Raw genomic sequence first — 26,634 nt, 5'->3', positions numbered from 1 at the left:
AATTATAACTACCGTACACGCTTAGCTAAAAGTGTAGATATAAATTGCTTAAGTATCTATTATCTAAACCAATTACTAAGCAGTTGAAATGTCTGATAAGCGCATATACTTGGCCATATTAAGTTAACTAAATTTGTTTACTAACAAATATTTTTTGTTGTTAACGACAGCCCTTGACTTGGCACTGAACAGATGTGAGCGAAGCTTTCTCGTAGAAAGAAAGACTAACGCTATGGTAACCACCACAACAGCAACAACATCTAACATCGAACTTCTTTGCAATCCGACTTGAGTGGGTACCCGGTCACCGCGTAATCGCTAGAAAATGCAAAGCGGACCAGCTTACAAGATAGTGTACCCTAGCAACATTGACGCCAGAGAAACGTGTGGCCAGTCCGTGGTCCACTTGCGCTAGAGCGCTGGTCACACTGTCTTCGAGTGAGCTCGCGCAAACGCTGAAGAACAATCAGCACTTGCGCAGTAGCGAGGTCTTGCTGGCCCACAGTGAATCGAAAACTGTCTTTACAGCTGCTGTCGCTTAGTAAGTGTCATCTCTCCACGATCATTGGTGTGCTTACTGGTCATTGCCCTATAGGCACACACGCGGTGAGGCTAGGAATCAAGTCAGACGCTAGTTGGCAAAGCTGTTTGGAGGAAGGCGAAGAGGAATCATCCAAAACTTTCTTCATCAATGTCCAGCATTCGCCAGACTTAGGTTAAAGCACTTCGGTAGGCATATCTTCGACGAACCCAGTGAAGTGACTGATATCGACATTAGCCGACTCAAGAACTTTATTACAGAGTCCAAGCGATTTGTCGCATCATAACGGTCTTAGTAATACGTTAGGAGTTTTTCGGGTTTCGCAATGGACAGTTGAATTTCTCTAAGTGAGATTCTCTGCAGCTGCAGAGATGTACCCCTTATCCTAACCTACCTCTTCAACACTTCATCTCATCAGTTGCGCCTAAAAATATGCACTAAAAGTAGTTTGCTTCGACCCACTTTCATTACACTCATTCTAAGGCAATTCATACAAACATGCAGTTACGCTTTGCCTCCTAAAGAGGCAAAAATCGTTTTATTTAGGAAATAATTTACGCGCATGCGCACATTTTTTTCAGTTTTACATGGTTTTCTTTCAGTTGTTTAATTAAATTAAATGAGTTAAGAAGCAATTTTAAACTAGTTTTCATGTGGAACCTGTGTGTTATTCTTCTACTTCAGCAATACTTAAGAAGGCTGCCACGTATAAAAAAAAAACGCAAACGGTATTTTGCTAGCACAGCGCTTAAGTAAATGGAATTTATATGCATATTAACAATTTTAGGACGCCAGTTTTAGCAAATTAAGTATAGAATTAAAAATAAACGGTGAATGCTGCGTTTTCCACCGACCGATCAACAGCAACAAAACATAAAATTATAAATAATAAGATGTAAAGAAAGCAAAACGTTCACAACATCCCTCGCGCTGTGTGATGTACATCTTCATTTTACAGTTATGTACTTTCAGTTTATATATTATATATATGTATAAACATTAAATTTGCTTCTTTTACAATGTATAAAATAAATCTTAAATGTATTTTTTTATTATTGTAATGTAATGTATGGTTAGGTAATTTCAATATTTTTGAATTCACTTACAGCATAAACAAATTACAAATTAAAGGTTAATGTAGTAGTAACTGTATTAATGGTTACACACGACCACTTGTAATTCCAGTAGAAGATAAGCGATGCAAAATTACGGATTTATGTGAAAATTGTTTTTACGATTTAGCAAATTTGCTTTCCCCTCCATTTGCAACTGGGTTATGTTGATTTTATTTAAAAAAAAAAAAAAAAAACGGCATGTTTACATTGCGTTAAATGTATCGACACCACAACTCCAACCAACGCTTTATCCGTATACAAATTGCTTTCTTTAGATGCGTCGTGGAAAATTGCCACCGCCACCGCCATTGCCGCCGCCGCCACCAGACTTTGCATTGCCTGCTTTGGTTTTGCCATCGAAGAAGAGTTCAATATAACGTGAACCCATTTGATCGCGATGTCGCTTCATCGCCAGCTGAGCATCCTCGTACGTCTCGAAGAAGACATCGGCAGTGCCACTGTGTAAGCCGCTCTTATTGAAATTGACACGCACATTGGCCGGACGTATTGGATCGAAGAACTACAATACAATTTTTTTTTCGATTATGAATTATATTCAAAAAATATTAAGTGGCTAATAGCACACTTACCTTGAAGATATCATTTTCAAACGACTGATACGGCAGTCCGCGCATATGTATGGTGAAGTACTCGCTGTCATTGCGACCACCGCCGATCGGGCCGAAATTACCACCACCACCACCGAGCATAGCATTGCCACCGTTAAAACCGCTGCCCATATTGCCATTACCGGAGCCGCCGCCAACGCCGCCACCACCACCGCCATTGCCACCGAAGTTACCAAAGTTGCCGAAATTACCAAAGTTCCCACCGCCATTGCCCCCACCATTGTTCGGCCCAGCGCCCATGCCACCGCCATTACGGCCATTGTTGCCGACCGGAAAGTCATTACCGAAATTGCCGCCATTGCTGAAATTTCGGTTATTGCCAAAGTTGCCAAAGTCACCGAAATCGTTGCCGAAATTGCCGCCACTATTGTTGAAGCGATTATTGCCACCAAAACCACCGTTGCCGTTGCCGTTGCCGAAGTTGCCATTATTGCCGTTGCCTGCGCCAAAATTACCATTATTGCCGAAGCCACCGAAACCGCCGCCGCCATTATTGCCATTACCAAAACCACCGCCATTGCCACCTCCGCCATTACCATTCGGTCCGAAGTTATTGCCAAAGTTACCCGAGTTGGTGAAATTTGGTAAATTATTAAAGCCGAGTGTATTGTTGGCGCCAACACCGAACGGCCCACCATTGTTGCCCCAATCTATGGGGTGTGCATAAAAAAGTGAAAGTTTGAATTATGCATATTTGCAATTGAGAAATCCATTACTTACCATTGCCGCCACGCATATTGCGTCCACCGCCATAATCATTGCCGCGATTACCGCCACGATCCTTCAAGTCATATGGACCAACGCGTCCATTACCCTTGACAGCGCGTTTCAGCTCAGCCAATGAACTGCGGAAGATTTCAATATACCTGCGGGGAAGGAAAAAAGTAGGGGAAATATTGAAAAGGCGAATAGAAGTATAACCATATGGAGTGACGCCCCGCCACACTGTTATTTTGTAGTTTTCGCTTGTCTGTGTTGCACTTGTTGTAAAATTATTCTTGAAGCATTTAAAAAAATGTCAAAATGTGCAAGTAAAAACTGATATTAGAATTCTCTACGATGAATTATCGCCAGCTGCATTAATTTTATGTGAAAACTATGTTAAATTACTTAGGCTCCTTTGTGTTTCTTTTTTTATTTTGTACGTGTTTATGTGGAGATGGACCCAACCAAGACCCCACCCACAACCGTAGCCCAAGCGATTTGACTTTGAAATAAAAAAAAGTTTAGTATTGCTTCGGTATTAAATTTAAAAAAAAAAAATATATATATATATATAGTGTAAAAAATATTTTAATAGTTTTTGCTGTGATTTCGATTACTTATTTGTTTAATTAAACGATAAGTAAGACGATAACGTTTATTGGAAAAGCGTCGTTAGATTTGAATTGAGAAAAGAACAGCGAATTGTAGTGAAAATAATTTCATTAAAAACAAAAAAGTCAAGAGAAATTAAATAAAACTATGTATATATTTTTGGGAAATAATTAGTAACGGTATTGGAAAGGTTAGAAATGCAGAGAGAGTGGATGGCTAACAAACGTTCAACTGAAAAATAAGTAACTGATCAGTAGAATGCGTCAAAGAAGTCGAAAGCAATAAATAAATGTAAAATAAAAGAAATTAATTCGAAAATATGCACTTCCAAACGTCGGAACTTTCGCAACCACGAAGTACAGAAACACAATTTCTGTGTGTTTTAATTGAAAAAAAAAAAAAACAATTTTTCTCACTTTTATCTTTTCAAACAAATTTCACAGAAGATTTTCAGATTTTCCTATAAAAAAGTCAAATGGTAATTGTACATATTTATTGTATTATTTAATAGAGCAGTATGTAGTTTATTATTTGAGACAATGAAAATTAAGTGTGACAACCCACCTGTGCCCAATCTTTTCCAGATTACGTCCCAAGGCTTGTTCAGTGTCATCCTGGTTTTCGAACTGAACAAAAGCTTCCCCAGTAGCACGACCCCTTTTGTCCATAACAAAAAGTATGCCCTCCCGATCCGGTTTGATTTCCAACCCTGCCCATGACGATAACAACCAAATATTAAGAATTCTTTCAATGCAATGCATAAAATTTGTTGTATTTGTTTTTTTTATTTTTGTTCTATGAGAAACTTTATAAAAGATCATCATCATTATTGCTGCATATGTTGTAACGAACGCTGTGTCGTTGTTACTATTTTGAAATGGTAGTAAAGGTTCCAAGTTTGATTGTTTTTATTATTCAAATGGAGATAAACGGGTATTGAAATTCGTTTTTGCCTAAACTCAAATAATAGGTGGTAATCTAACTAGTTTATGTTCAAATTGTTAATATAATTAGACGAATTTACTTAGCTAATATTAAATCAAAACTATGTGGTGATAGGTGTAAACTATATACATACATATACCTAAAGATGTCAAGTTGAAAAACAGCTTTCCACTACTTTTTATAAGGACACATCTTGTTTTTGAAGATGATGTTTTAAACATCCCACATTATTTCATGCTTTTCAAATTGTGAATATACCATAAATATAACAAAAAAAATGTCCAGCAATGGTCATTTTGAAATTTCAATATTAAACGCGTTACCAAAAATATGCAAAGAAATTTGTACTCACCACTAAAGAATTCTTCGACTTGCTGCTCAGTGACCGCATATGGCAGACCGCGTAGTTTAACAACGTATGACATGCCATGACTGCCGGTTTTGCGCATGGCTTCTTTGGCTTCCTTTGGGTTAGCGGTAAATACTGTGAATAGTATATAAGGTTTCAGTGAAAAGAAATAAATTTATTTTTATTAATTAGTACTTTTTATGTAATTTATTCTTATTCAATTCACTTACCTTCAATGTAACGATGTCCCATTGTGCTTTTATTAAGTTTTCGTGCCTCTTCAACATCAGCTTGACTTTGCACCTCCACATATACTTCGCCTGTATTTTTGCCATCCCAGCGGCCGGTAATGAGATGTATACCTTTCGAGCCATTAACAACATTAACATCCTTTAAAAAATTTAAGATCTCTTTATGCGTTGCCGACCATGGTAGTCCTCTCAAGCGTATATATTTTGGGCCTGACGAATTGCTGTTGTTGCCGCCACCGCTGCCACCACCACCACCACCAACACTGCCATGATCCTGGCTCTGATCATTATAGTCATCATTTTCATCTTGATCATCATATTCATCACCTTCTTGTTGCTCATTATCATATTCTTGACTGTTGTCATCATCACCGTATTCTTGAGAGTAATCTTCATTATTGGTTTGTGCGTCGGTTGCCATTTTTATTCAAGTGAATTTAACTGAAAAAGTGATAGAAAACAAACATTTTGTAAGTCACAAGTTTGGTTTATTTTTCAAGAAAATAATCAAATTATCAGTCTACGTGCGTTTTTGGGAAAATAATCGATATAGTAGCCGGTGGTTTACCATACCACGCACCACGACGTCAAAACTCCAAAATCGATGATGTACATAATTATCAAAGCATTAATAAATTCAAAGCAATTTATTAGTAATTTTATTAAACAAAGAACACTAATTTTCTAAACATTAAATTTTTGCAATTGTACATATTTATCAATGTGCAGTTTAGTCTACAAATCCGCCATCTTGAAATGATAGCTTGTGGAAAAAACTCGGCGGCAGAATTTGCAAAGTTTTCACATAACTTTATTCTGTATTATACGAAGAATACAACATTAAATATCGTCTGGCGAACATTACAAACCTTTTATAAGTTAGATTATGCACAAATATATTATATTTGAAGTATATTTCAAAAATGTTTATGCGATAAAAAATCCAGCAATTTTCCACTTGCACACACAAAAACTTTTCCGAATTAAATGAAGCGGTGAGGCAGAGAATGGCGCTTAAAGTATAATTGAGAAGTCTCCAACTACCTAAATGCCATTTTTAATGCTGCCACTTATTTGAAAAAAAAGTTACCACTAACAAATGCACTGTAGTCGAACGGACTGTATGAACTTGAATGAAGTGTTTGAGTGTATTGTGAAACCGAAGACTTAAACACTTTAAAAAGATTTAGGGTTTATTTAATATAACTGAAAGATTTTAGATTTTATAAGAAATTTATTTTATAACCTCAAAAAGCACTTTTAAAATAATCGATAAATTATACGTTAACTCTACAATTGTTTTATGCTTACTAAACACAGATTTGACATTTCGACATTTCTTTTCTACCGTGATTCTCTTAACAATTTCGCACATTTTATAGTAAAGAAATATATAAAAATTTAGTTAAATAAAATTTACACCGATAATGTCTGAAACTGAAATAAATGGCACCGAGGAGGAGGTGCAGGACAAAAAGCAAAAGAAACAAACTCGTCATGACGGCGGTGCAGCCGATTTAGAACGTGTTACAGATTATGCGGAAGAAAAGGAAATTTCGGCAGCGCACATATCCAGTGTGAGTGGACATTGATATTGCTTTATTAACAAATTTTGTACATTTTTATTAAATTCAAATTTTATATAATAGGCGGTAGAACAAATTGGCAACAAACGCAGTAAAGAAGATGAACGTAAGGTCGCCAAAGAGATGGAGCTGCTAAAGGTGCATGTGAAAAAAGAGGACATTGAATTGATTGTGAGTAGATTTGCTAAGTGAATATGACCGAACATAAGATTTTTGATTTTATTTATATTCACTTTAGATGAATGAAATGCTGATATCACGTACCCATGCGGAAAAAGTGCTGCGTGAACAAAGTGGTGATGTAGTGGCTGCGTTAGAGGCAATAATCGCTAACTAGATACCCTTCCCGGCTGATGCATCACATGTGAACAATTTCTGTACTATTAGTATTTTGTAAAAACCGAATGAAAAAAATAAAAATACATGATATTGTCATGGTAAAAATATAGTTCTAAAGAAAAGAGTTCTCTTCAGCATGAAAAATCAGAAACTTAACTCAACTGTTGTTCTTCCACGACAGCCAAGAATATGCAAGCTTAAATCTCACACTTTAATATCTATATAATGTAAATAATAACAAGTTTTCTGTACTACCGCATTTATTTTTAAATCAATTTCATTTGCCACTTTATATACAGTAGCGCTTTTATACTTTTATTATACTATATATATGTATGCATGTAGATTTAATACCTATATATGGATATGAAAACCAAAATACCGCAATATTAGCTTAAAAGTTGTTCAAATTGTGTTACATATTTCTTTGTAAGTATTATTTCATCGTTATTTTCGTGGATTATTTTTTGTTAATTATTCTGTTTTATGAGCGTACGTGCTTTGTATTGTTGGTCAAATTTTTTAAATGTTTAAATAACGAAATAAAAATAATAACAAAGTCGAAACACCGTTTAAGCATTTAAAAGAAACTACGTATTTAAATAGTTCTGTAGGTTGTCACATGAGGGCATATTAATATTTTGAGCTTTGCGGAAAAGATCACGATCGCCAAATGAGCGTGCCTTGGCCAACATAGAATCACCTAAAAAAAAACAAAAACACAACTCAATTTTGACATAATTAAGGGTTTGAAATGCAATAACTTACGGTAATTTCGTTCACGACTACAAGAATACTTTAGGTGATCTATAAAGTCCTCCTCGACGGACTCTTCCAAGCGCCCAACAGATCCTTGATATTCAGCATGGAAATTGTTTTTCACATAGTACGGCACTTTCAGACGATTTGTCTCACGTTTCACAGCGTATTTGCTATGAAAAACAAATATTTCAAAAATTTTCATTCAATAATATGTATTTTGTTTTGTATTTATATACTCACTGTGATGGCGACAAACTATAAATTGGGTCCGATATGAAAAATGAGGATACCATCGATAAGCCGATCAATAACAGTATAGGCAAAAAGTTGATAAGCGCCGAAGAGTTCGATTGATTCTGATAGAAGTGCGAGAAAAACATAAATAAAGTTTAATGTTCGAAATCAGAATTCACACTTACTTCGCCATCATCGCGATGCTGTTGTCTACGTCGCTGTTGTCGCATATAAACATTTTGTTGAGCGAAACCACCACCAAAGAACATATTGAATAGATCTTCCGGGCTAACCTCTGCTTGGAAACCGCGCGCATATGCATATTCGTAGTTGTCCCTGCGTACACCGTGTCCACTAGTGTGTGTTTCATTAATGCCATACAAGTCGTATTGTTTACGTTTCTCGGCGTCTGTGAGAATAGCTGCAGCATTTCCAACTGCTTTGAAGGCATCTGAAGCACCAGGTGCCTTATTTTTATCGGGATGCAGTTGTAAAGCTAACTTTTTATATGACTTTTTGATTTGGGAATCCGTTGCTTCTTTGGTAACACTAAGGATTTCATAATAATCGCGGCAACTGGAAGGAAATTATCTTTATAGATTTAAATTCATCTGCTTCATAAAATCAATACTAACCCTTTAACTTTGCGCACGGCCTCTAATTGCTCTTTCGTATATTCAGGCTCCACATTACGTGAGTCAGAGTTCTTACGTTTACGTGGACCATCGCCATAAGATGCACTTTCACGATGCGCTGAGCCATTTACGTTTCCACCATTGCTAGTTTTGGTTCCTCCATTGGTGGTACCAGCCTTCACTTTAGCTAAGAGCTCTAAGACAGTATAAAAATGTTAATTTATTTATTAGTACATGAAGATTATATGAGTTTTTATTGTCATTTGTCACCTTTTGCACGTTCAGTAGGGAATAGTTTTTCCGCTTTCATCAAAAACTTTTCTGCCTTTTCCATTTTACCCTCGACAAAGGATTGCACCGCTATATCAATGCAGCGATGCGCTTCATCTTTATTGCCATCCATTTTTGCACCTGACTTTAGTACACCTGTCTTTATTTGGTGTTAATCACTTAACTTTCAATTATTGTTTAATATTAGTAATTTTTATACGCAGCACCCCGTAAATGACGAGTGCTTTAATTGATAACCGAGATGCAACGAAGTTCTGCGAGCGATCAAAGGGCTCGGATTGAAGTCTTCAAACAATCCTAAAAACCCACTCGCACGTTTATTTTATCTATTTTCAGTAAAATTGTGTTAGCTAATTCGTCTTTACTTTTCTTTCTTATCTTTATACCTGTAAAAATTTTCCTTTTTCTAGATCCCCTTGACAGTGTCTACAAAAATTTTCTTTTACCTCCACATCAGTTTTAACATTTTCTTTTGTCCATCTTCTCTTTCAATATATTACAGGGTTGATTTATATAAATGAAAAATAAATGTACAAACTAGATTTTGAATTCATTTTTTAATAAAAATAATAAAATCAAATTAATTGACAAACATTGAATTGCTACCTAATTAGCTAATAGTTATGGAATTCATGTACCAAATTGATTTTTATTCTTGTTTACTATTGTAACAGTTCACCAAATCGAATTACAATTTCACCATAGTGCAAATATGCACAATGCAAAATATATCGAAGTTCTTACAATGTGTTTTTTGTCAAAATAACTTTTAGTCTTATTAAGTCAGCAATTAAGATTGGTTTTTTTATATTAAAAATTCTAAATGAAATGATATTTCGGTTATATACAAACGCACTTGTTTACATCCTTCTAATCAGATCGATACATTCTTGTTATCGATTACTTTGAAATTCGCGGTCAAAATTGGTTGGCGTGTTAGTTTTACATGTGTAAAGAAATTTGGCAGCTCTGGCCGAACTTTCCTATCGACGTCGTCTCGTTTCGTTGCGTCCGCGAAAATAGCGACTTTCTGGTGAAATTTTGCCTATTTGTGCGCGTAAAATACTCGCAAACCAAACAAAATCAATAGAAACTTAACAATAAGAACCAGTGCAAATGCAGTTTATAAGATTTGACACCATAAACGTGTTGTGAAAAAGTACACTCATTTGGTGCTCCGTCTTCATCGTCATAGTCGCAAAGGCCGTCTGTGTATCCGTCGTCGCGTCGCTGTCGGTGTCGACGTCGCTCTTTGCTGCCAATTGCAATTGGATTTCTCACGATTTTAACCATATCGTCCGCATTTGACTTTGTTTAGCGCGAATATTTTTCGTTTCAGTGATAAATATAATCAGAAAATAGTCCAAAAACATGTATACCATTAGATGAATTGGAAAAATCATTATTAAATGCATATATTTTGCTTCAGAACTATTTTGACGGTTCTATTGTAAGCTTATGAAAATAAAAACAAACAAATGCAAATACAACCAGTCATCTCGCTTTAGCACACGTAAGAGCGCCGGTAAAGTCAACGAAGTCGTCGTCGTCGCAGCGGAAAAAGTGTTTGTGTTAGTATTGAGTGCGTTTGCAAAAGCGTGGAAAATCGTTGCAATAAATTGAACAATCTTTGTGATAAGGTAAGTGCAACTTAAATATAACGTTTCTTATGTTATTTATTTATATCGATCCAGTTGTTTTCTAAAGATATGGAATATTAAAAGATACTTTTCTTAGACATTTGACAAACTCGCTGGCGTTATGCCGGTTCAATTTTAGTTTTAAGTATGCGTTCCAATTACTTAAATCGGGTAAAGATAGGCGAAATTCAAGAAGTAAAATATGAGTTAAGAATTTCCAATTAGCATATATGTACATAAATATATACGATTAGACAAAATATTCATATTAGTGTTGCAGATTTGTTTTCGAATATTTAACAGCTGTTTTTTTGTCGATTAACCAACTTATATTTATCGACTTTTAAAGTTCCAGCAATAGCAGTTTCATTCTGGTACAATACAATTTAAATTATTTTTATACAAAAATATATATTTATAAAGACAATGATTATGTGTTTAAAATGTTAGGAACATATGTGTGCACGTTACAAAATACCAACAATAGGCGTGTATTGGAGATTACGAACGCTTTTGATAAGTGAATAAATACCAGAGACGCATTGCATATAAATAATGATTTGTAATATACCTACGTTCAAATATATGTAGTATTTTTTTATTTTAATGTTTTCTTATCAATAAGCAATGTTAGTTCATTTTTAACATGTTTAAACTTATATATTTACAAAATTAGCGTATTTGCTGCATTTGTGAAGTTATTTGTCCAGAGGTGATGGGTCTGATAGAATTTCAAAATTGAAAACATTGTGAAATCAATGAATTTATGCGTTCATTATTAAGTTAATATTACAAATATGTGAGTTTTCAATAAAAATATTGCAGATTATGATAAAAGCTAATGGATTTTGTAAATTTTAGCAAAAACTTTTTCTTTACGAAATCCATAACAGCCTGCATTCACATTGACATCGCTAAATTAGCCGCAAATATATTTCATCTCAATCACACACTTGTGGGGGTGTCACAAAACAACAACAGCACATAATTTTATCATATTATCATATGTATTAATTTTATTTATATATTCAAATACAAAATTAATTATGTTAAACCATAAACAAATCTCAAGTTCGCTTCGATAACCGTACATTTATGCCACCTTTGGCCATAATCGGAACACCAAAGTTAGCGATTTCAATTTCCTTTCGCACTGGATTTAATTCGATATTAAAGTTGAGCAACAGCTTTGCTAGAGCCACTTTGGCATTAACTCTGCCCATACGTTGTGCTGTTTGAAATAAGAAAATATGAAAATATTAAATTATTAAAAACATATCAAATAAATGTCTAAAAGCTTTTGAATTACCAATGCAATGTCTAGGTCCTTCACCGAATGGCATAAAAGCGGCAGGTTCGTAATTTCTCTGCGAAATTCTTTCTGGATCCCAACGCATGGGGTCCGGGAAATATTTCTCATCACGATGCAAACCCAATAACGAAATAATAATGGGTGTGCCACTTTTGATAACCAAATCGCTATCTGGTAATTGAAAGTCCTGCGTGCATTCGCGATTGAGAATCGGCAATCCCGGGTATTTGCGTGTAGTTTCTACAATCAATACATTTAAAATACTTATGTCATTAAACGAATTTAATTAAATCTAACCCATTATGCAGAGATCCAGATATTTCATATCTTGTACGGCTTCATATGAAAACTTATTGTCATGCCTTTCAATCGCTTCTCTGACATCGCGCTGCGCCTTTTCCAATGCTTCTGGATATTGCGCTAGTTCATAGGCGGTAAACGAAATGGTGGACGCCGTTGTTTCATAGCCGGCCACATAGAAAAGTATCAAATTCGAGGCAATGGTTTCAATCGTCATATGCTTCATTGTATCTACATAAATGATGCAGAGTTGTCAAATACAATATAGCTATGCGCAGTAAATATACTATGTACGTACTTTTGTCAACAGCTTTAGCAGACCAATCATTATCATTGTCGTTGACTTGACCTTTGTTACGCAGTTGCATGAGCAGTTGTAACATATCTTTGCGTGAAATATTCTGTTCCTCGCGCATTTCTATGGTACGTTTAACGATTTTTCTCATCATTTCGGGAGCTTCTTCACGCCAACCCAAACGTAAGAAGAGCTTTTCCAAGCTTTAGTAGGGGTATTAAGGCAAATTTAGTGAAAATTGTAAGTAGAATGAAAAAATTTTTAATTTTTTTTTAAATTATTAAATTTTTAATAATATATTTAAAATTTTTTCATTAGTTGATTTACATTTTTTTTTTTTAATTTTTTATTGTTGTAGCGACATAAAACATGCTGCCGATTTGACAGTACCTGGGCGGATAAAATCCGTGTGCGTTACCGTTACATAGCACCGACTGTCGATGGAACGTCTTTTTTTAGAAATGTTCTTTATAGTCGATCACAACAATTCGTAAAAAAAGAAGAAACGATTTGTGTGATAGAGAAAGTGAAGTCTGTTCGAAAGAGTGAAGTCTATCAGAGCCAGAAAACAAAAAACTATAATAAACCAAATCTTATCTGTGCTACTTGAAGTTAATAATACAAAATTAAAATAACGTTATTTGTATATTTAACTGGAGCGTATTCCTCTTCACTGATAATAAGATACTTTGTAAGATTGCATTAAAAATAAGTATTTTGATTGTATATTTGAACAAATTATAATTAAAAAAAAAGTATTATAATAAAATTGTTTAAATACTTACCTGGGAAATAGCATTTGACAAGTACCGCGCACCACACTGCCGAACGTTGGCTCATTCACTTTGCGACTTATATTCAATATATCGTTATTTGGTTCCACAAAGCTATTCACTTCTAAACCCAGAAACGCTGAAGCAATAATGTCTATAGCAAAGCTGGCAATTAGGAAAATAAAATTCAAAATGCAACACTGAATAGTTTTGTACTGCGCTAGTACTAATATTATGTACATTTTAGAAATGCAAAAATTTAGATCTTTTATTCACTCACGTGCTCATTACATGGCGCATTTCCATTTCTTTGGCACCAACATCGGGTATTTGTGCATTCAAATAGTTGATCATACGATCGCCCACATCCTCGACCGTATCAAACATGGCTTTCAATTTGCCCGATGTAAATAACGGTGTCATTTTCACACGCAAACTCTTCCAATCCTGTCCTTTGAGAAAGAATAGGCCGCCACTCAATTGCGGATCATCCTCATCATCGACATGTACGCCACGATCGTGAAAACTTTCGAAATGCTTCGTCAATATATCTCGCGCCAATTGTGCATCACGCACTAACAGAACGGGTCTTGTAATTAGATAGATGCCCAACACTTTCTCCTTAGTGCTGCGATAAACATCGAGAATGGCAGTGCCGAATGAGGCTTCACGCTTCAGAACTGGATCTAAAACCGCAAATGGTATTTTCGGCTGGACAAAGGGGAAGCCCTTGCGTTGCCAATATGTGTAAGTCCATTTAATGTAAAAAAACGAGAGTGTAAAAACGGCTATTAAGAGTAATAAAAACATATTCCGTTACAAAGGAAACTTTGTTGCAACCGCTAATTCAAAACGCGCCGTAGAAACTGAAATTGTTGAATGCTTTGTTGAACACTTTTATAGCTATTGATAAGGAAATATTTAGTTATATATTATGCAAGTCTGTACATTGAGTAGCGGTATTCACATATTTGCGGTATTGATTGCAGTTTGGAGCATTTGAAGAATACAGCTTTAGTGGGGTGAAAGTTCATGAAGACGTATGAGATCTTGAGATCTAGAGTGAGCGAATGTGCGACAATATTCCAAACCTGAGCTGAAGAATGTATAGAAAAGTGCAGAAGCTGAAAGAATAAGCATTAAACCCAATATTTTACTCAAACCTACCTTAAACGGGTATTATCAGATATTAAATGGGCACCCTGAAGGGGCGCGAAATCATATCTGGTTAAAACATGGTCATCTCGCTAACATGTCCACTATTATTTGAGAAAATTTTTACACCGTTCCCAAAAAAAAAACTGATTTCTCTTTAGAAGAAAGCTAATAAATTTTGATTCTCTTCAAATTTGCGAAAATTTTCTATGCTACTACATTTATCGCCTATGTGAATACACTCAATGTCGTTATCAATAACTTTTCTAATTTTATCATTTTGTTTATATATTTTACAATCTGTTTTAATGTTGTTGCTATTGCCAGTTGCAAAATTGTTTAGCATTATATTTGTTATACAATTGAATTATATTTTATTATATATGGTTTGTAGATTACGACGAATACAAAGATTAATCCGACATTCTCGCTCTTTTATTATTTATTCAGATTTTTTGAATCGTTTGTAGTTATATATGTATTTCTGTACATTTGTGCAATCATTTGTAATAAGTAAATAATACTGATGATCCCCCGACCAGCTCCGATTTATGCGCATTGCATCGTTTTGCGCTTCGATAATCGTACATTTATGCCACCTTTGGCCATAATCGGTACACCAAAGTTAGCGATTTCGATTTCTTTACGTTCGGCATTTAGCTCGATATTAAAATTGAGCAATAATTTCGCTAAAGCGACTTTTACGATTATGCGGCCCAAACGTTGAGCTGTCGTGGAGTGAAATATAATTTTAAAATATAAATTTTATCAAGTTTAAGAACCTTGACTTACCGATGCAGTGTCTAGGACCAGCGCCGAATGGTATATAAGCGGCGGGCTCATATTTACTGTACAAAAAACGTTCGGGTTCCCAAAGCATTGGATCTGGGAAATATTTTTCATCACGATGTAGACCTAGTAGCGAAATAATAATGGGTGTACCACACTTAATCACCAAATCACTATTTGGCAGCGGATAATCGCGTGTGCATTGACGATTGAGTATCGGTAGACCGGGGTATTTACGTGTGGTCTCTGTAAAAAATTAAGTTTCACAGTTTAAAATCATTTCCCAAAGCAATTTAGTTAAATCTAACCCATTATGCAGAGATCCAGATATTTCATATCTTGCACCGCCGCATATGTGAATTTGTTATCGTGTTTACCGAGCGCCGCTCTTACATCGTGCTGCGCTTTCGTCAATGCAATCGGTGATTGCGCCAATTCAAAGGCCGTAAAGGAAGCGATGGAGGCAGTCGTCTCATAACCGGCCACATAGAAGAGAAATAAATTGGTGGCAATTATTTCAATGGACATGGGTTTCGACACCACTGTAAAAAAATGAAAAGAGAGTGAAATATTATTACCATAACTTCGGAAGTCAATTAAAACCCTTACCCTTGTCAGTCGCCTTTGCCGACCAATCATTGTCATCGGCGCTAATTTGTCCTTTGTTACGCAGTTGCATGAGCAGTTGTAGCATATCCTTGCGTGAAATATTCTGTTTCTCGCGCATTTCTATGGTACGTTTGACGATTTCCCTCATCAAATTAGGCGCCTCTTCGCGCCAACCCAAACGTATGAAGAGCTTTTCCAAGCTGTGGAACGTAGATATGTTAAGAATTTTACATTTCGAAGCATTTGTTATCGATAACAATTTAGTTTTGATTCACATCACTATCACAAAATATTTTCTTGTATGTTAATCTCACTTAATATTATTTGAAGTGATATCAAAAACGAGGTTTTGCAGAAAATTTATAATTATTATAATAATGTTAATGATAAATGCGTTAAATTTTTTCGACATTCTCAAGTTTTAAGATAACGATTTTGGCCTATATTTTTTTTACTAAAAGTAAGCACCCAATTCTGTTCCCTACTTACCTGGGATATAGAAACTGACAAGTACCACGTACCACGCTGCCGAACGTGGGTTCGTTAACTTTTCGACTCACTTTTAGCACTTCATTATCTGGCTCAATAAAGCTATTCACATCCAGTCCGAAAATGACCGATGCAATGATGTCTATAGCATAGCTGAAAATTTAAAATTTATTTTTACAAATTACAACATAAATATAACGGTAGTTCTAGTAATGAATTTATAATTCTTAAAATACCGTTAAAATTGTTTAACTCAAAATACTCACGTGCCCAACACATGCTTCATTTCAAATTCTTTAACTCCTTCGTCGGACAGTTGCGTACTCACATAGTCCACCATTTTGTCACCCACTTCCTCGATCGTGTCAAACATGCCTTTCAATTTTCCCGACGTAAATGATGGTGCAAGTTTAATGCGCAAACTCCGCCAATCCAGCCCTTTGAGAAAGAAAATGCCTCCCCTCGATTGTGGATCCTTTTCATCATCGACATGTATGCCACGATCGTGAAAGCTTTCAAAGTCCTTTGACAATATGTCTCGCGCCAATTGCGCATCGCGCACCAACAACGCGGGTCTTGTAATCAGGTAGATGCCCACCACTTTATCCTTGGTACTGCGATAAACATCGTGGATGGCAGTGCCCAACGAAGCTTCACGACTACGTACAGCATCGAGCACACCAAAGGGTATCTTCGGCTCGTGGTAAGGAAAGCCCTTGCGCTGCCAATAAGTGTAAGTCCATTTTATATAATATACTGCTAGCGCGCAGGCGGTAGTTAAGAGCCACAAAAGCATATTTTTAACTTTCTTCTGGGAACCACTGTTTTCTTATCTGTGTGCTTAATCACTAAAATCTCTGGTTGTCAGTAGTTGCATTTTATAGCTACTCTTTAAGTGTTCATCTTAAATATGTAATAGGGGTATTCACAGCGTGTGACGAGGGTCCCATTTTTTTATCAGTCATAAGTGTTGTATATATTACGAGGTTTTCAAATATATAATATAATATGTTCCTATCGATTATCATTTACGATCTATAAACAAGTTATTAGCTATTAGGGCATCAATAGTCTATAGAAAGTCTACACGTTATCAGGAAAATTTGCGAAATAAATAAATAAAATTTTTTTTTTTAATTTTTGTATTGTATGTTGGTGTGTGAAGACCCCTATTAATGTTATCTAGCATTCTTCTTCTTTATTTGATATTGGCTTTAATTAATTTAAATTTTCAGCTGTAAATCGTGTCGTTGCTTAAGGTGAATGACTTGTCGGTTTAATTTAGCAAGACACGTTTAAGTTGATAGCCCAAATATTTAGCATATAATTCGGTCAACTCACTTAAGTGTACGAGTACATACTATATTTACTGTTATCAATATTTGCATTGTCTGTCTCAAGAGACTCTCTACGAGGGGGCAAAGATAGCCGCACCGCATCTCGGCCATCATTCGGTAGAGACTCTCTACTACGTTTCATTTCATCATTAGTGCTGATTATATACCCAAAGTCCCTAGTTGGAACACAGAGCTCCGAAAACTGATTGGATGGTACTTTTCAAGCTTAGAAGGATGTTTTCACAAAATTTTAAAACGGAAATTTAGACTTTTTTTAGTTTGAAACAGATAGATCTTGATAAAACATCTATTGTAACCTAATGAAAGCATATTGAAAATAACTATTTATTTTAGGGCCACCTTTTAACGGTATTTTATTTTATATTCTGCATTTATTTGTAAATGTGTCAAAAACTGACATTGATACTACTAATTAACGGTAGTTATCATTATTAGTGAATAATTAACAGCAAGTGTAATGAAATTAACAATTTTATTATTTTATTTTATTTTATTTTATTAGTTATTGATAAGACACCGCATGCATACTCACATTGTAGATTTGTAGGTAAAATATGTATGTGGAGTGTTGAGCATGCCAATCAGTTGGTCGTTGCAAAATGATGAGTTCGTTTGTCTATATCAATTGTGTAGTCTTCAAATTAGTCCCCACTCGCGCTTCTTCCAATCGATGATTTGCATTTGTCACTTTGAATACGAGGTCTGTTCAAAAAATAACGGGAATTTTCTTTTTTTTGTTAATACATTGAAAGAAAATACCAAGGATTTTGGGATGAAGGCATGATGAGCGACTACTGTTGGACTCTAATACGTGAAACAGATAATAAACAATACAAAAGGCAAAGTTCCACCAATCTTCATTTCTGATATGTTACTTTTAAGTTAATAAAATGAATATTATTTGACTAAAATCATTAAAAATTAAATTCTTGATTATTTCAAAAACTAGAATCAATCTTAAAAAACGAAATGAAGATTCGGATTCAGTGTCATCAATTGTCATAGAAACCACTTTTGGTTGCCCAGATCCAAAACCGTGTATACTTGTGTAATTAGTCGTTCGTCTATATTAATAGTGTAGTCTTCAACATAGTCCCCTCTCTATGTTGACAATTTATATTTTGTAATAATATATTTTACAATTCCCGTTATTTTTTGAATACACCACGTTTGCGCGCGGTTTCACACTTGTCGTTCGTAAATATGCAAAAAAGTGAAAAACAATAACAATCCGTGCATATCGGCTGCTTATTGCTGCCACATGCAAACAATTAATATTTATATGTATATACAGACATACTTAAATAAATAAATATATATGAATTAAAAAAATAAAAAGAAATTGAATATAATACTACAAATGCATGTGTACACTATTAAACAAAATTTACGAACTACAAACTAAACAATCCATCAGACTGGCACTATGTTCATGAGCAAAATGATGAGTTGAATTTTTAATGATTTTTTCTCTTTCCAATAAATATAATGAGTAAACAATTTGTTGAAAACCGCAAAATTAGCCTTATTGCAACAAGAGATCAATGACTAAAAGGTGATTTAGTTAAGGCCTCAGAATTAACATAAATTTTTATTTCCAAACATATACACAGTTGTAGTACCCTCATCATGACTGGCAGCTTGCGTGAGGTGAAGCGCACTGACAGCTGTTCGTGTGTTGTTTTTTTTTTACCCTCGAAAAATTACTTCATTATGATTAGTGGAACAGCATGAATTTATTTATCATCATCATTATTGAGTGGAAGAACCAGTTTTTATGTTGTTGTTGCGACGTGAACGCGAAATGGCAACAAATTGTGTGCGAAATGTGAATGGCCCAACGAGGCAGCGCCAAGCACCAAGCACCCAAGTAGCTACAAGCAGATAGCTAGTAGTTATAGGCGGCGTGCTAGTCAAGCAACAACGGTATGCGTAGTGAATGCCATGATTTATACAAACACAAACACACACAAAAACAAGCAGAGCTAAATACATATTGTAAGCAACTACTAACTAAAAGGTGAATGGCTTCTACACTCCGTTGAGCTAGTTGTGCGCCATAAAAAAGTGGCACTTTGCGGCAATGAGGATGCTGGTTGCTCGTTTGGAGGTTGTTCTCGTTAAATTCTACACGCCAAATAGTCGAAAATTTATATTGTGAAAATAACAGCCAAGCTGCAGGCATACTAGCAGCATGTACACACATACATATCTAGCTGTAGCAACATAAATGCTTACATACATACTTATAAATTAATAAAGAACAATTCCTTGACCGAAGTTGCTCACCTTAAACATAAACGCTCAAATAAACAATAAACAATCAATTCATACATATTCTCGCATGCCTTATTATAAACCGCTTACACACATACTTCTACATACATACATACATACATACATAGGTGCAAAATAAATAAATTTTGCTTTATATGAATCGAACGGTTTAATAAGTTTTTGGCTAAAGTTATTTAAAATTACTGAAAACTTGTGTAAAAATATGCACCATACTCAACAGTTGTGTTCATAATAATAGCAGCGATTTTCTTTTATGACCTATTTTTGTTTGAGGGTTTCTGAAATTTGGCAAAATTTGAGAAGTGGGTTCGACTTAATGGCAGAGAAATACTACAGCCGAAACAGGGTTGATATTTAATGTGACAGTTTAAAAAATATGTTGTTCACTTTTCAGGTTGATTATTAATTCATTATTATTATTAAGGGTTTTTCAATAGAGACGCTACAAAAGTAGAGCGATAGGGACAGCAAACAACGCCATACTTTTCTCCGCTCTTTTGACATTTCTCTTCAGTAAGGTTTAACATTTCATTATGGAAAGATATACGATCCAACAACGAGTCGAAATTATTAAAATTTACTACCGAAATCAGTAGTCATTGGCTTCAACTTTAAAAGCGCTCCGTTCAATCTTTGGTCGTCATAATCGTTCTGTCAAATCAACATTTGAGTGTCTAGTACAAAATGTTCCCAAGCCACTGAGACAAAGAAGTGACCGTTGTGTCGAATATTAGTAGCAGCATCAATTGAGGAAGACCAAAATAAGTCCCTCACTCGTCGTTCTCAAGCGTTGGGCATTTCTGTAACGTCGTTGTGGCGAATTTTGGGAAAATATCTTGACCTACATCCTTACAAGATTAAATTGACGTAAGACACCAGAATCGTCGTATGTTCGTGAATTGGGCTGAGCAACAACTTGAAAATGATACGGATTTTCATCGAAATGTATCTTCAGCGATGAGGTTCATTTCTGTCTGAATGGCTTGGTCAATAAGCAAATGTGCGTTATTGGTTAGGCAGCAATTCATACGTACTCCGTGAATTACCATTGCATCCCAAAAAAAATTACGGTTGGGGGCGGTTTACGGACCGGCGCCGTCATTGGGCCGTACTTCTGCCGTGATAATCAAGACCGGCACGTTACTGTGAATAGGAATCGCTACCGCTCAATGATAATCGAATATTTTTGGTTCGAATTGGATGATATGAACTTGGACAATATGTGGTTCTAATAGGACGGCGCCACAAACAACACAGCGAATGTCACAAGCGATTTATTGAAAACCAAGTTTGGTGAACGTGTTATCTCACGAAATGGGCCAGTCAATTGGACGCATCGGTCCTGCGATTTGATGCCGTTATACTATTTCCTGTTCCTATTTCCTAAAGTCTATGGTCTATGTCAACAAGCCAGCGACGATTGATGAACTTCGTAAGAATATCGAACGTGAAATTGCAGCAGTAGCGGCCGATTTATGCTTGGAACCCGACGAAAATTGAATCCAGTGAGTGGACTTCTGCAATCGTGCCCGTGGTGGCCATGCAATAGAAATCGAGTTCCATATATTTTGCACCGAATGTGCATTCACAGAAACTTTTGTAGCGCTGTTATTGATAAACATTTAAAAAACCCCGAAAATATTATCAAATTATTATTTTTATTTAATTTTTTCTATTTCTAAATGCTTTTTTATAAGTTAAGTAATAGTATTTTTCTCTAACTTTATTCTAGCATCTGATGATATTTGTGGCTTAACTTCCTTTCTTCACTACTTTTAAGATCCAACTATTTAATTTAACAGGTAAGAAAATCGATTATAAAATTATTTTTACTTGTATTTTGAAGTTTCTTCTTCAACATTTGATCTATAAAATTTCAATTGAAACAAATCAGAGATAATACGATTCTACCTACAATCTCCCATCGTTTTCTTTATAAATACTGATATATTTTGAATTTGAACCTATTTTTTAAGCGCTTTCAGCGATAGTGTATAAAAGATCAGCTGATCCAATAATACGGAATACAATTTTAACGCTGCGAGATGATTTACCATACTAGTAGTGCCTTTCACACACTCACCTTCCCAATTTGTATGTAAGCTCTTTAAATCAACTGTCAAAGTGAAGTGCCATAACTTTAAAATATTATCTTCAGAAATTTACTATACAATGCGGAGAGAATGCCGCTAATATTTATTAGTTTATCATTTTTATATTTGCTTTGTGGGGGAGACAATTTCTATTGTCGTGCGGTAGAAAAGTAATTTTCCAAATGTCACCACAGCCAACAAAAGTACTCAATTTACGTTTGAACAAACAATAAACAAATGTCGAGTTCTTATAAGAGCGCAACTACAGTGTGTGTACGCTCAGCATTGGCTGATGAGAATTGTTTAAGAATTTCAAGAGCACACGTAAAACTTGCGAGCAAGTTTCGCAGTGGCGACGTTGACGTTGTGAGAATTCTCACGTGGGCAAATACTGCATAGAATCCCTCTAAAGGGGTGCCGGTGGTGGGGTAAAACAGTATGAGCGTGCTGTTGACAGGGTGTTGGAATAAATACGAGTATTTGTAGTGCATGCTGTTTAACTCAAGTGTACGTATGTATGTAGAAGAGATGAGACTTTTGTAAGTTTTGTTTGCCGCGTTTTTTTTTTGCAAATTGCAATTCTCAGAACAAACACATTGGCGCTTTTGCGTACGCCGTAACGCAACAACCAAAACAATATCACACTCTTGCATCAACAACAACCTATCGTCTCACTGCCTCCGCTATCACTAGGTGAGCATCAGCCATCGCCAGCTATTCGCTCAGTCATCAGCTGCTGCGCTTAGAGAGTAGTAACGCGAGTGTACTCAAACGTTAAAGCCCCAATCTTTACATATGTACGAGTACGTACGTGCATAAACGTGTACAACAACAAAAAAAAAATATCGCAAAAAAACAACGTAAGGCAAACACAAGTTTGATGCAATTTTGTTTAACATAAGCCGCAATTTGTCCTAACGTTTTAATATGAACTCTTTCTATTTAATATAATTTATATGAAGTGTTAAACAGTTCTTGCAGCGTACACAAACGGTTTCGTTTTATCTCGTTTAATAAATTGCATGCAACAACAAAAAGGTGGAGCGAAACTCGACGGTATTTGACATTACCGCTTTATCTCGTTGTTGCTCTCTCATTCGTCTATCGTTTAACCGGCTCCTGAAAAGTTCGTGAGGTTTTTGTTGTTGTTAATGTTTCGGTTCAGCGGTTTTCACTGTCCGCCTTCATCGTGCAATTTGTCGCCCACAAACAAGCTTTTCCGCCTACTACCGCAGCTTCGCGTGTAAATATTTAAGCTCAGTGTCATCTCTATTGCGATTTGTTCGCCGACGTTATCATCTTTGCTTTGCCTATCACTTAAGTATTAGTATTTGCGTACCGATTTCGTAAGCCGTCAGAGTCATGCAAATTTAACCTTCCCTTCCTATTGACAAATATTGACTTTTTCGCAACACAAACTAAATCTAAAATGTTTAAAGCAAAATAAATTTAAATACAATTTCGCCGCTTTATTTAAAGTTCACACTTGCTTTCGTATACGTAGTTATGTGTACACATAAGTAACTTACGTAGATATTTACCGCTTTGCATTGCTAAGCCGCGTTTGTGAAACTTGTTTCTTCATAGTTAAATTTTTATTTTCTTGTGTAAATTTTAAAGTGCCAAACGACCTGAATTCAATGCAAACATCAAAATGATTTATGAAAATAGATACAGCTGTGAATTACGTACGCATATGCTTCGTTGAAGTCTACACTCTTTCTTCTTTAAGTGCATGTGTACTTACGTCTGTATAAAAACCACAAATGTTGCATCTCCTTGTGCAACTTTTCTACTAGACTTGTAGGTGGGAGATGTACAGCTTTGAATTTGACCACTTAAAAGCACTTAAACAAGAAAGAAAAATCTAATAAAATAAAAGTGAAAAAAGTTAATGAATAAAAAAATGTGAAATTAAAATGAATTTATAAAAAATCAAAAATATTGAAATTAAAAAAAAAAAATAAATAAATACAAACAAATAAAAAAATTAAATACGAAGTATAATAAATAATTTAATAAAAAAAAAATTATAAAAAATTTTAATAAAAATAAAAAATAAACGTGCCACCCAAATATTATAAAATCTTTGAAAAGTATCTATGAAAATAATAAATAAAAAATTTAAAAAGTATATAAAATTTAATAAAAAATATATATTAAAAAATATAATAAAAATAAAAAATAAGTGTAGCAACCTAAATATTATAAAAATCTTCTATTATCGTCGTATCAAAAAAAAAATAATAATAAAAAAAAATAATACATCACAAAATAAATAAAAATTAATAAAAGATATAATAAAAAATGTAACAAAAAAATCTAAAACAAAAAATAAACTTGTCAACCCAAATATTATAAAATGCATAGAAAAATCTTATCTTATTTTCAAAAAAAAAAAAAATATTTGTATATGATACAGACAATATTTTATAAAAATAATTTCTAGAAACAAAATAGCAATGAGTTTATTTGCTTTGAAATTAACCTTTAAATCTCAATTCGCACTGTTTTAGCTAGCAAACATGCAACATTCATTTCAATACTAAACATTACGAATTGATTTTATTTCGCTAGACATATTTTCACATGTCAGTAAGGTCGCAATGGCACTAAAATTAATTTCATACGCTTGTGTTTTTGCTTTGAACGCCTTTGAAATTTGACATTCTATTTATTTCACCTCTAACGGGTAAAATTGACATTTAGTTTCATAAATAAATCACATGTAGAGTGTACAGTTGAGGAACTATGAGCGTTTTTTGTTATTTTTTTATATCGCAGCAGCTGAAAACTCGAAACATTTAAAGTAAAAATTTAATTTTATTAAATTAAAACTTTAAAATTAAATTTTTATTACATTTTTTTAGTTTTTTAAATATTGTTTTTTAAACAAACTCCTTACAAAAAATATTTTTTTGATCAATTACCATTAATTTAAACTTAACTATATTTTTAATATTTATTTTGAAAATATTTTACAACACATCTTTAATACAAAATAAATAAAAATGAAGAAAAACGCTTATCACTCGATTTTCTCACACCTACGCACCTTACAGCGACATCCCACTGCCAGCGAAGAGTTAACGCTGTTCACTTACAGTGCTCTGTTAAAATTCCATTACTTATGTCGCGCCGTAAGCTATCACTCTGTTACTAACATTTTTACCGCTCGAAATGTTATTGAACAGAGTGAGTCTGTTAAAGTCACTGTTAACGCCGCTGCGCTGCTCTGCTCTGCTCTGTCATACGTGTGTATGTGGCGTCGATTTGCGTGAGCGCTAGCCAACCGGCCGAATAATCAAGCAACTTGAGTGTGAGGTCATTGATTATACGATGTGAGAATATTTTGTTTATATATACATATACCGGCCTCCCTTTTACTATGCTTATACATGCATAACCATGTACATATGTACATTGGTATATGTATAAATCTTTGTGTTTCTATGTGCTTGTATGCTGGTCAGAATTGCTATATATCAATTTTTTTATTGTTGCTATGTACTTGATAGAATTAAATATTGAAATAGCGCGCGGCAACGGCAAAGGCAATAGCTACGAAATAGTAGTGTTAAACAAACAAATTGAGAGCATACTCAAGTATACAAATAAAGTAAAAATAAACTTAGTCAAACAATCAACAAAAGTAGTGTGAAATATTGTGAATACCACTTAATATTGTTCGACCCTATTGGGAAACACAGTCCATGCTTCGTGGTTGACAAGTTAATTAAATGAAGAACTAGTTTAAATTAATTTGGAGAGATATTACATAACGTAATATGAAATTGAACTAAAAAACATGCGGTTTTCGTAATATAATGTAATGAATTTGACGAATATCAAAATTTAGCTTTTAGAAATAAGGTTAAGTGTATAAAAAATATTATTTTGTAAATAAATTATTTTTCTTAATTTTATATAGTCTTTTTTTCGTTTTTTATTTATTTATTTTATTTTTTAATTGAATTGTTCTTTAAGATTTAAATTATTTTTCTTTTATTCGTTTTATTTCACCTTTTATATTACAGTGGAACTTCCATAATTCGAACTTCCCTAACTCGAAGTTCTCCATAACTCGAACTTTTGAATTGGCAATAGCGTTTAGAAATATAAAAAATTATTTTGTAAATAAATTATTTTTCTTAATTTTATATAGTGTTTTTTTCGTTTTTTATTTATTTATTTTATTTTTTAATTGAATTGTTCTTTAAGATTTAAATTATTTTTCTTTTATTCTTTTTATTTCACCTTTTATATTACAGTGGAACTTCCATAATTCGAACTTCTATAACTCGAAGTTCTCCATAACTCGAACTTTTTAATTGTCAATAGCGTTTAGAAATCAAATTTCATTCAAATTTGCTTCCATAACTCAAACTTCCCTAACTCGAAGTTCTCCATAACTCGAACTTTTGAATTGGCAATAGAAGTCAAATTTCATACAAATTTTCTTCCATAAATCGAACTTTTCGACCAAGGCATAATATAAAATTTAAAATTTTACTAGCAAGTCAGAATTT

The 26,634-nt window shown here is 34.3% G+C and overlaps 6 protein-coding genes across 7 annotated transcripts in view; 2 read left to right on the top strand and 4 right to left on the bottom strand.

The window, feature by feature from the left end:
- Window positions 1-1,824: 1,824 nt before the first annotated feature.
- On the bottom strand, window positions 1,825-6,175 carry LOC105210136 (heterogeneous nuclear ribonucleoprotein H3). The gene is made up of 7 exons (XM_011180913.3): window positions 6,017-6,175; window positions 5,127-5,588; window positions 4,900-5,031; window positions 4,167-4,311; window positions 3,006-3,151; window positions 2,247-2,935; window positions 1,825-2,176 (listed from the first exon to the last, which is right to left on the bottom strand). The coding sequence occupies exons 2-7, from the start codon at window positions 5,566-5,568 to the stop codon at window positions 1,928-1,930; spliced, it is 1,803 nt and encodes a 600-aa protein (XP_011179215.1). The 5' UTR covers window positions 5,569-5,588; window positions 6,017-6,175; the 3' UTR covers window positions 1,825-1,927.
- A 292-nt stretch (window positions 6,176-6,467) lies between these two features.
- Window positions 6,468-7,194, top strand: LOC105210135 (huntingtin-interacting protein K). Its single transcript, XM_011180912.3, has 3 exons — window positions 6,468-6,724; window positions 6,797-6,904; window positions 6,972-7,194. The coding sequence occupies exons 1-3, from the start codon at window positions 6,575-6,577 to the stop codon at window positions 7,068-7,070; spliced, it is 357 nt and encodes a 118-aa protein (XP_011179214.1). The 5' UTR covers window positions 6,468-6,574; the 3' UTR covers window positions 7,071-7,194.
- A 120-nt stretch (window positions 7,195-7,314) lies between these two features.
- Window positions 7,315-9,498, bottom strand: LOC105210134 (dnaJ homolog subfamily B member 12). Its single transcript, XM_011180909.3, has 6 exons — window positions 8,974-9,498; window positions 8,704-8,899; window positions 8,254-8,644; window positions 8,075-8,190; window positions 7,841-8,004; window positions 7,315-7,775 (listed from the first exon to the last, which is right to left on the bottom strand). Exons 1-6 carry the CDS (start codon window positions 9,104-9,106, stop codon window positions 7,663-7,665), a joined length of 1,113 nt encoding a protein of 370 aa, XP_011179211.1. The 5' UTR covers window positions 9,107-9,498; the 3' UTR covers window positions 7,315-7,662.
- A 378-nt stretch (window positions 9,499-9,876) lies between these two features.
- The window catches only part of LOC105210133 (protein roadkill), a 158,455-nt gene continuing 141,697 nt past the window's right edge, over window positions 9,877-26,634 (top strand). The window contains exons 1-2 of one of the 2 annotated variants that reach the window (XM_029038976.2): window positions 9,877-10,634; window positions 21,745-21,814. The gene's annotated coding sequence lies outside the window, so the exon portion shown is untranslated. Of the gene's footprint in view, window positions 10,635-21,744; window positions 21,815-22,648; window positions 22,966-26,634 lie in introns of those variants that run through there. The other variant, XM_029038975.2, reaches the window with a different exon arrangement.
- Window positions 11,620-14,193, bottom strand: LOC105210131 (probable cytochrome P450 6d5). The gene is made up of 6 exons (XM_011180906.3): window positions 13,595-14,193; window positions 13,327-13,479; window positions 12,545-12,744; window positions 12,244-12,477; window positions 11,944-12,186; window positions 11,620-11,865 (listed from the first exon to the last, which is right to left on the bottom strand). The coding sequence occupies exons 1-6, from the start codon at window positions 14,122-14,124 to the stop codon at window positions 11,702-11,704; spliced, it is 1,524 nt and encodes a 507-aa protein (XP_011179208.1). The 5' UTR covers window positions 14,125-14,193; the 3' UTR covers window positions 11,620-11,701.
- On the bottom strand, window positions 14,820-17,237 carry Cyp6d5_1 (probable cytochrome P450 6d5). The gene is made up of 6 exons (XM_011180907.3): window positions 16,623-17,237; window positions 16,357-16,509; window positions 15,868-16,067; window positions 15,567-15,800; window positions 15,262-15,504; window positions 14,820-15,197 (listed from the first exon to the last, which is right to left on the bottom strand). The coding sequence occupies exons 1-6, from the start codon at window positions 17,150-17,152 to the stop codon at window positions 15,019-15,021; spliced, it is 1,539 nt and encodes a 512-aa protein (XP_011179209.1). The 5' UTR covers window positions 17,153-17,237; the 3' UTR covers window positions 14,820-15,018.

This window comes from Zeugodacus cucurbitae, chromosome 2 (assembly GCF_028554725.1).
Source record: "Zeugodacus cucurbitae isolate PBARC_wt_2022May chromosome 2, idZeuCucr1.2, whole genome shotgun sequence".
Lineage (NCBI taxonomy): Eukaryota > Metazoa > Arthropoda > Insecta > Diptera > Tephritidae > Zeugodacus > Zeugodacus cucurbitae.
The sequence above is the reverse complement of the archived record's forward strand: the minus strand, read 5'-3'. Positions and strand labels throughout refer to the sequence as shown.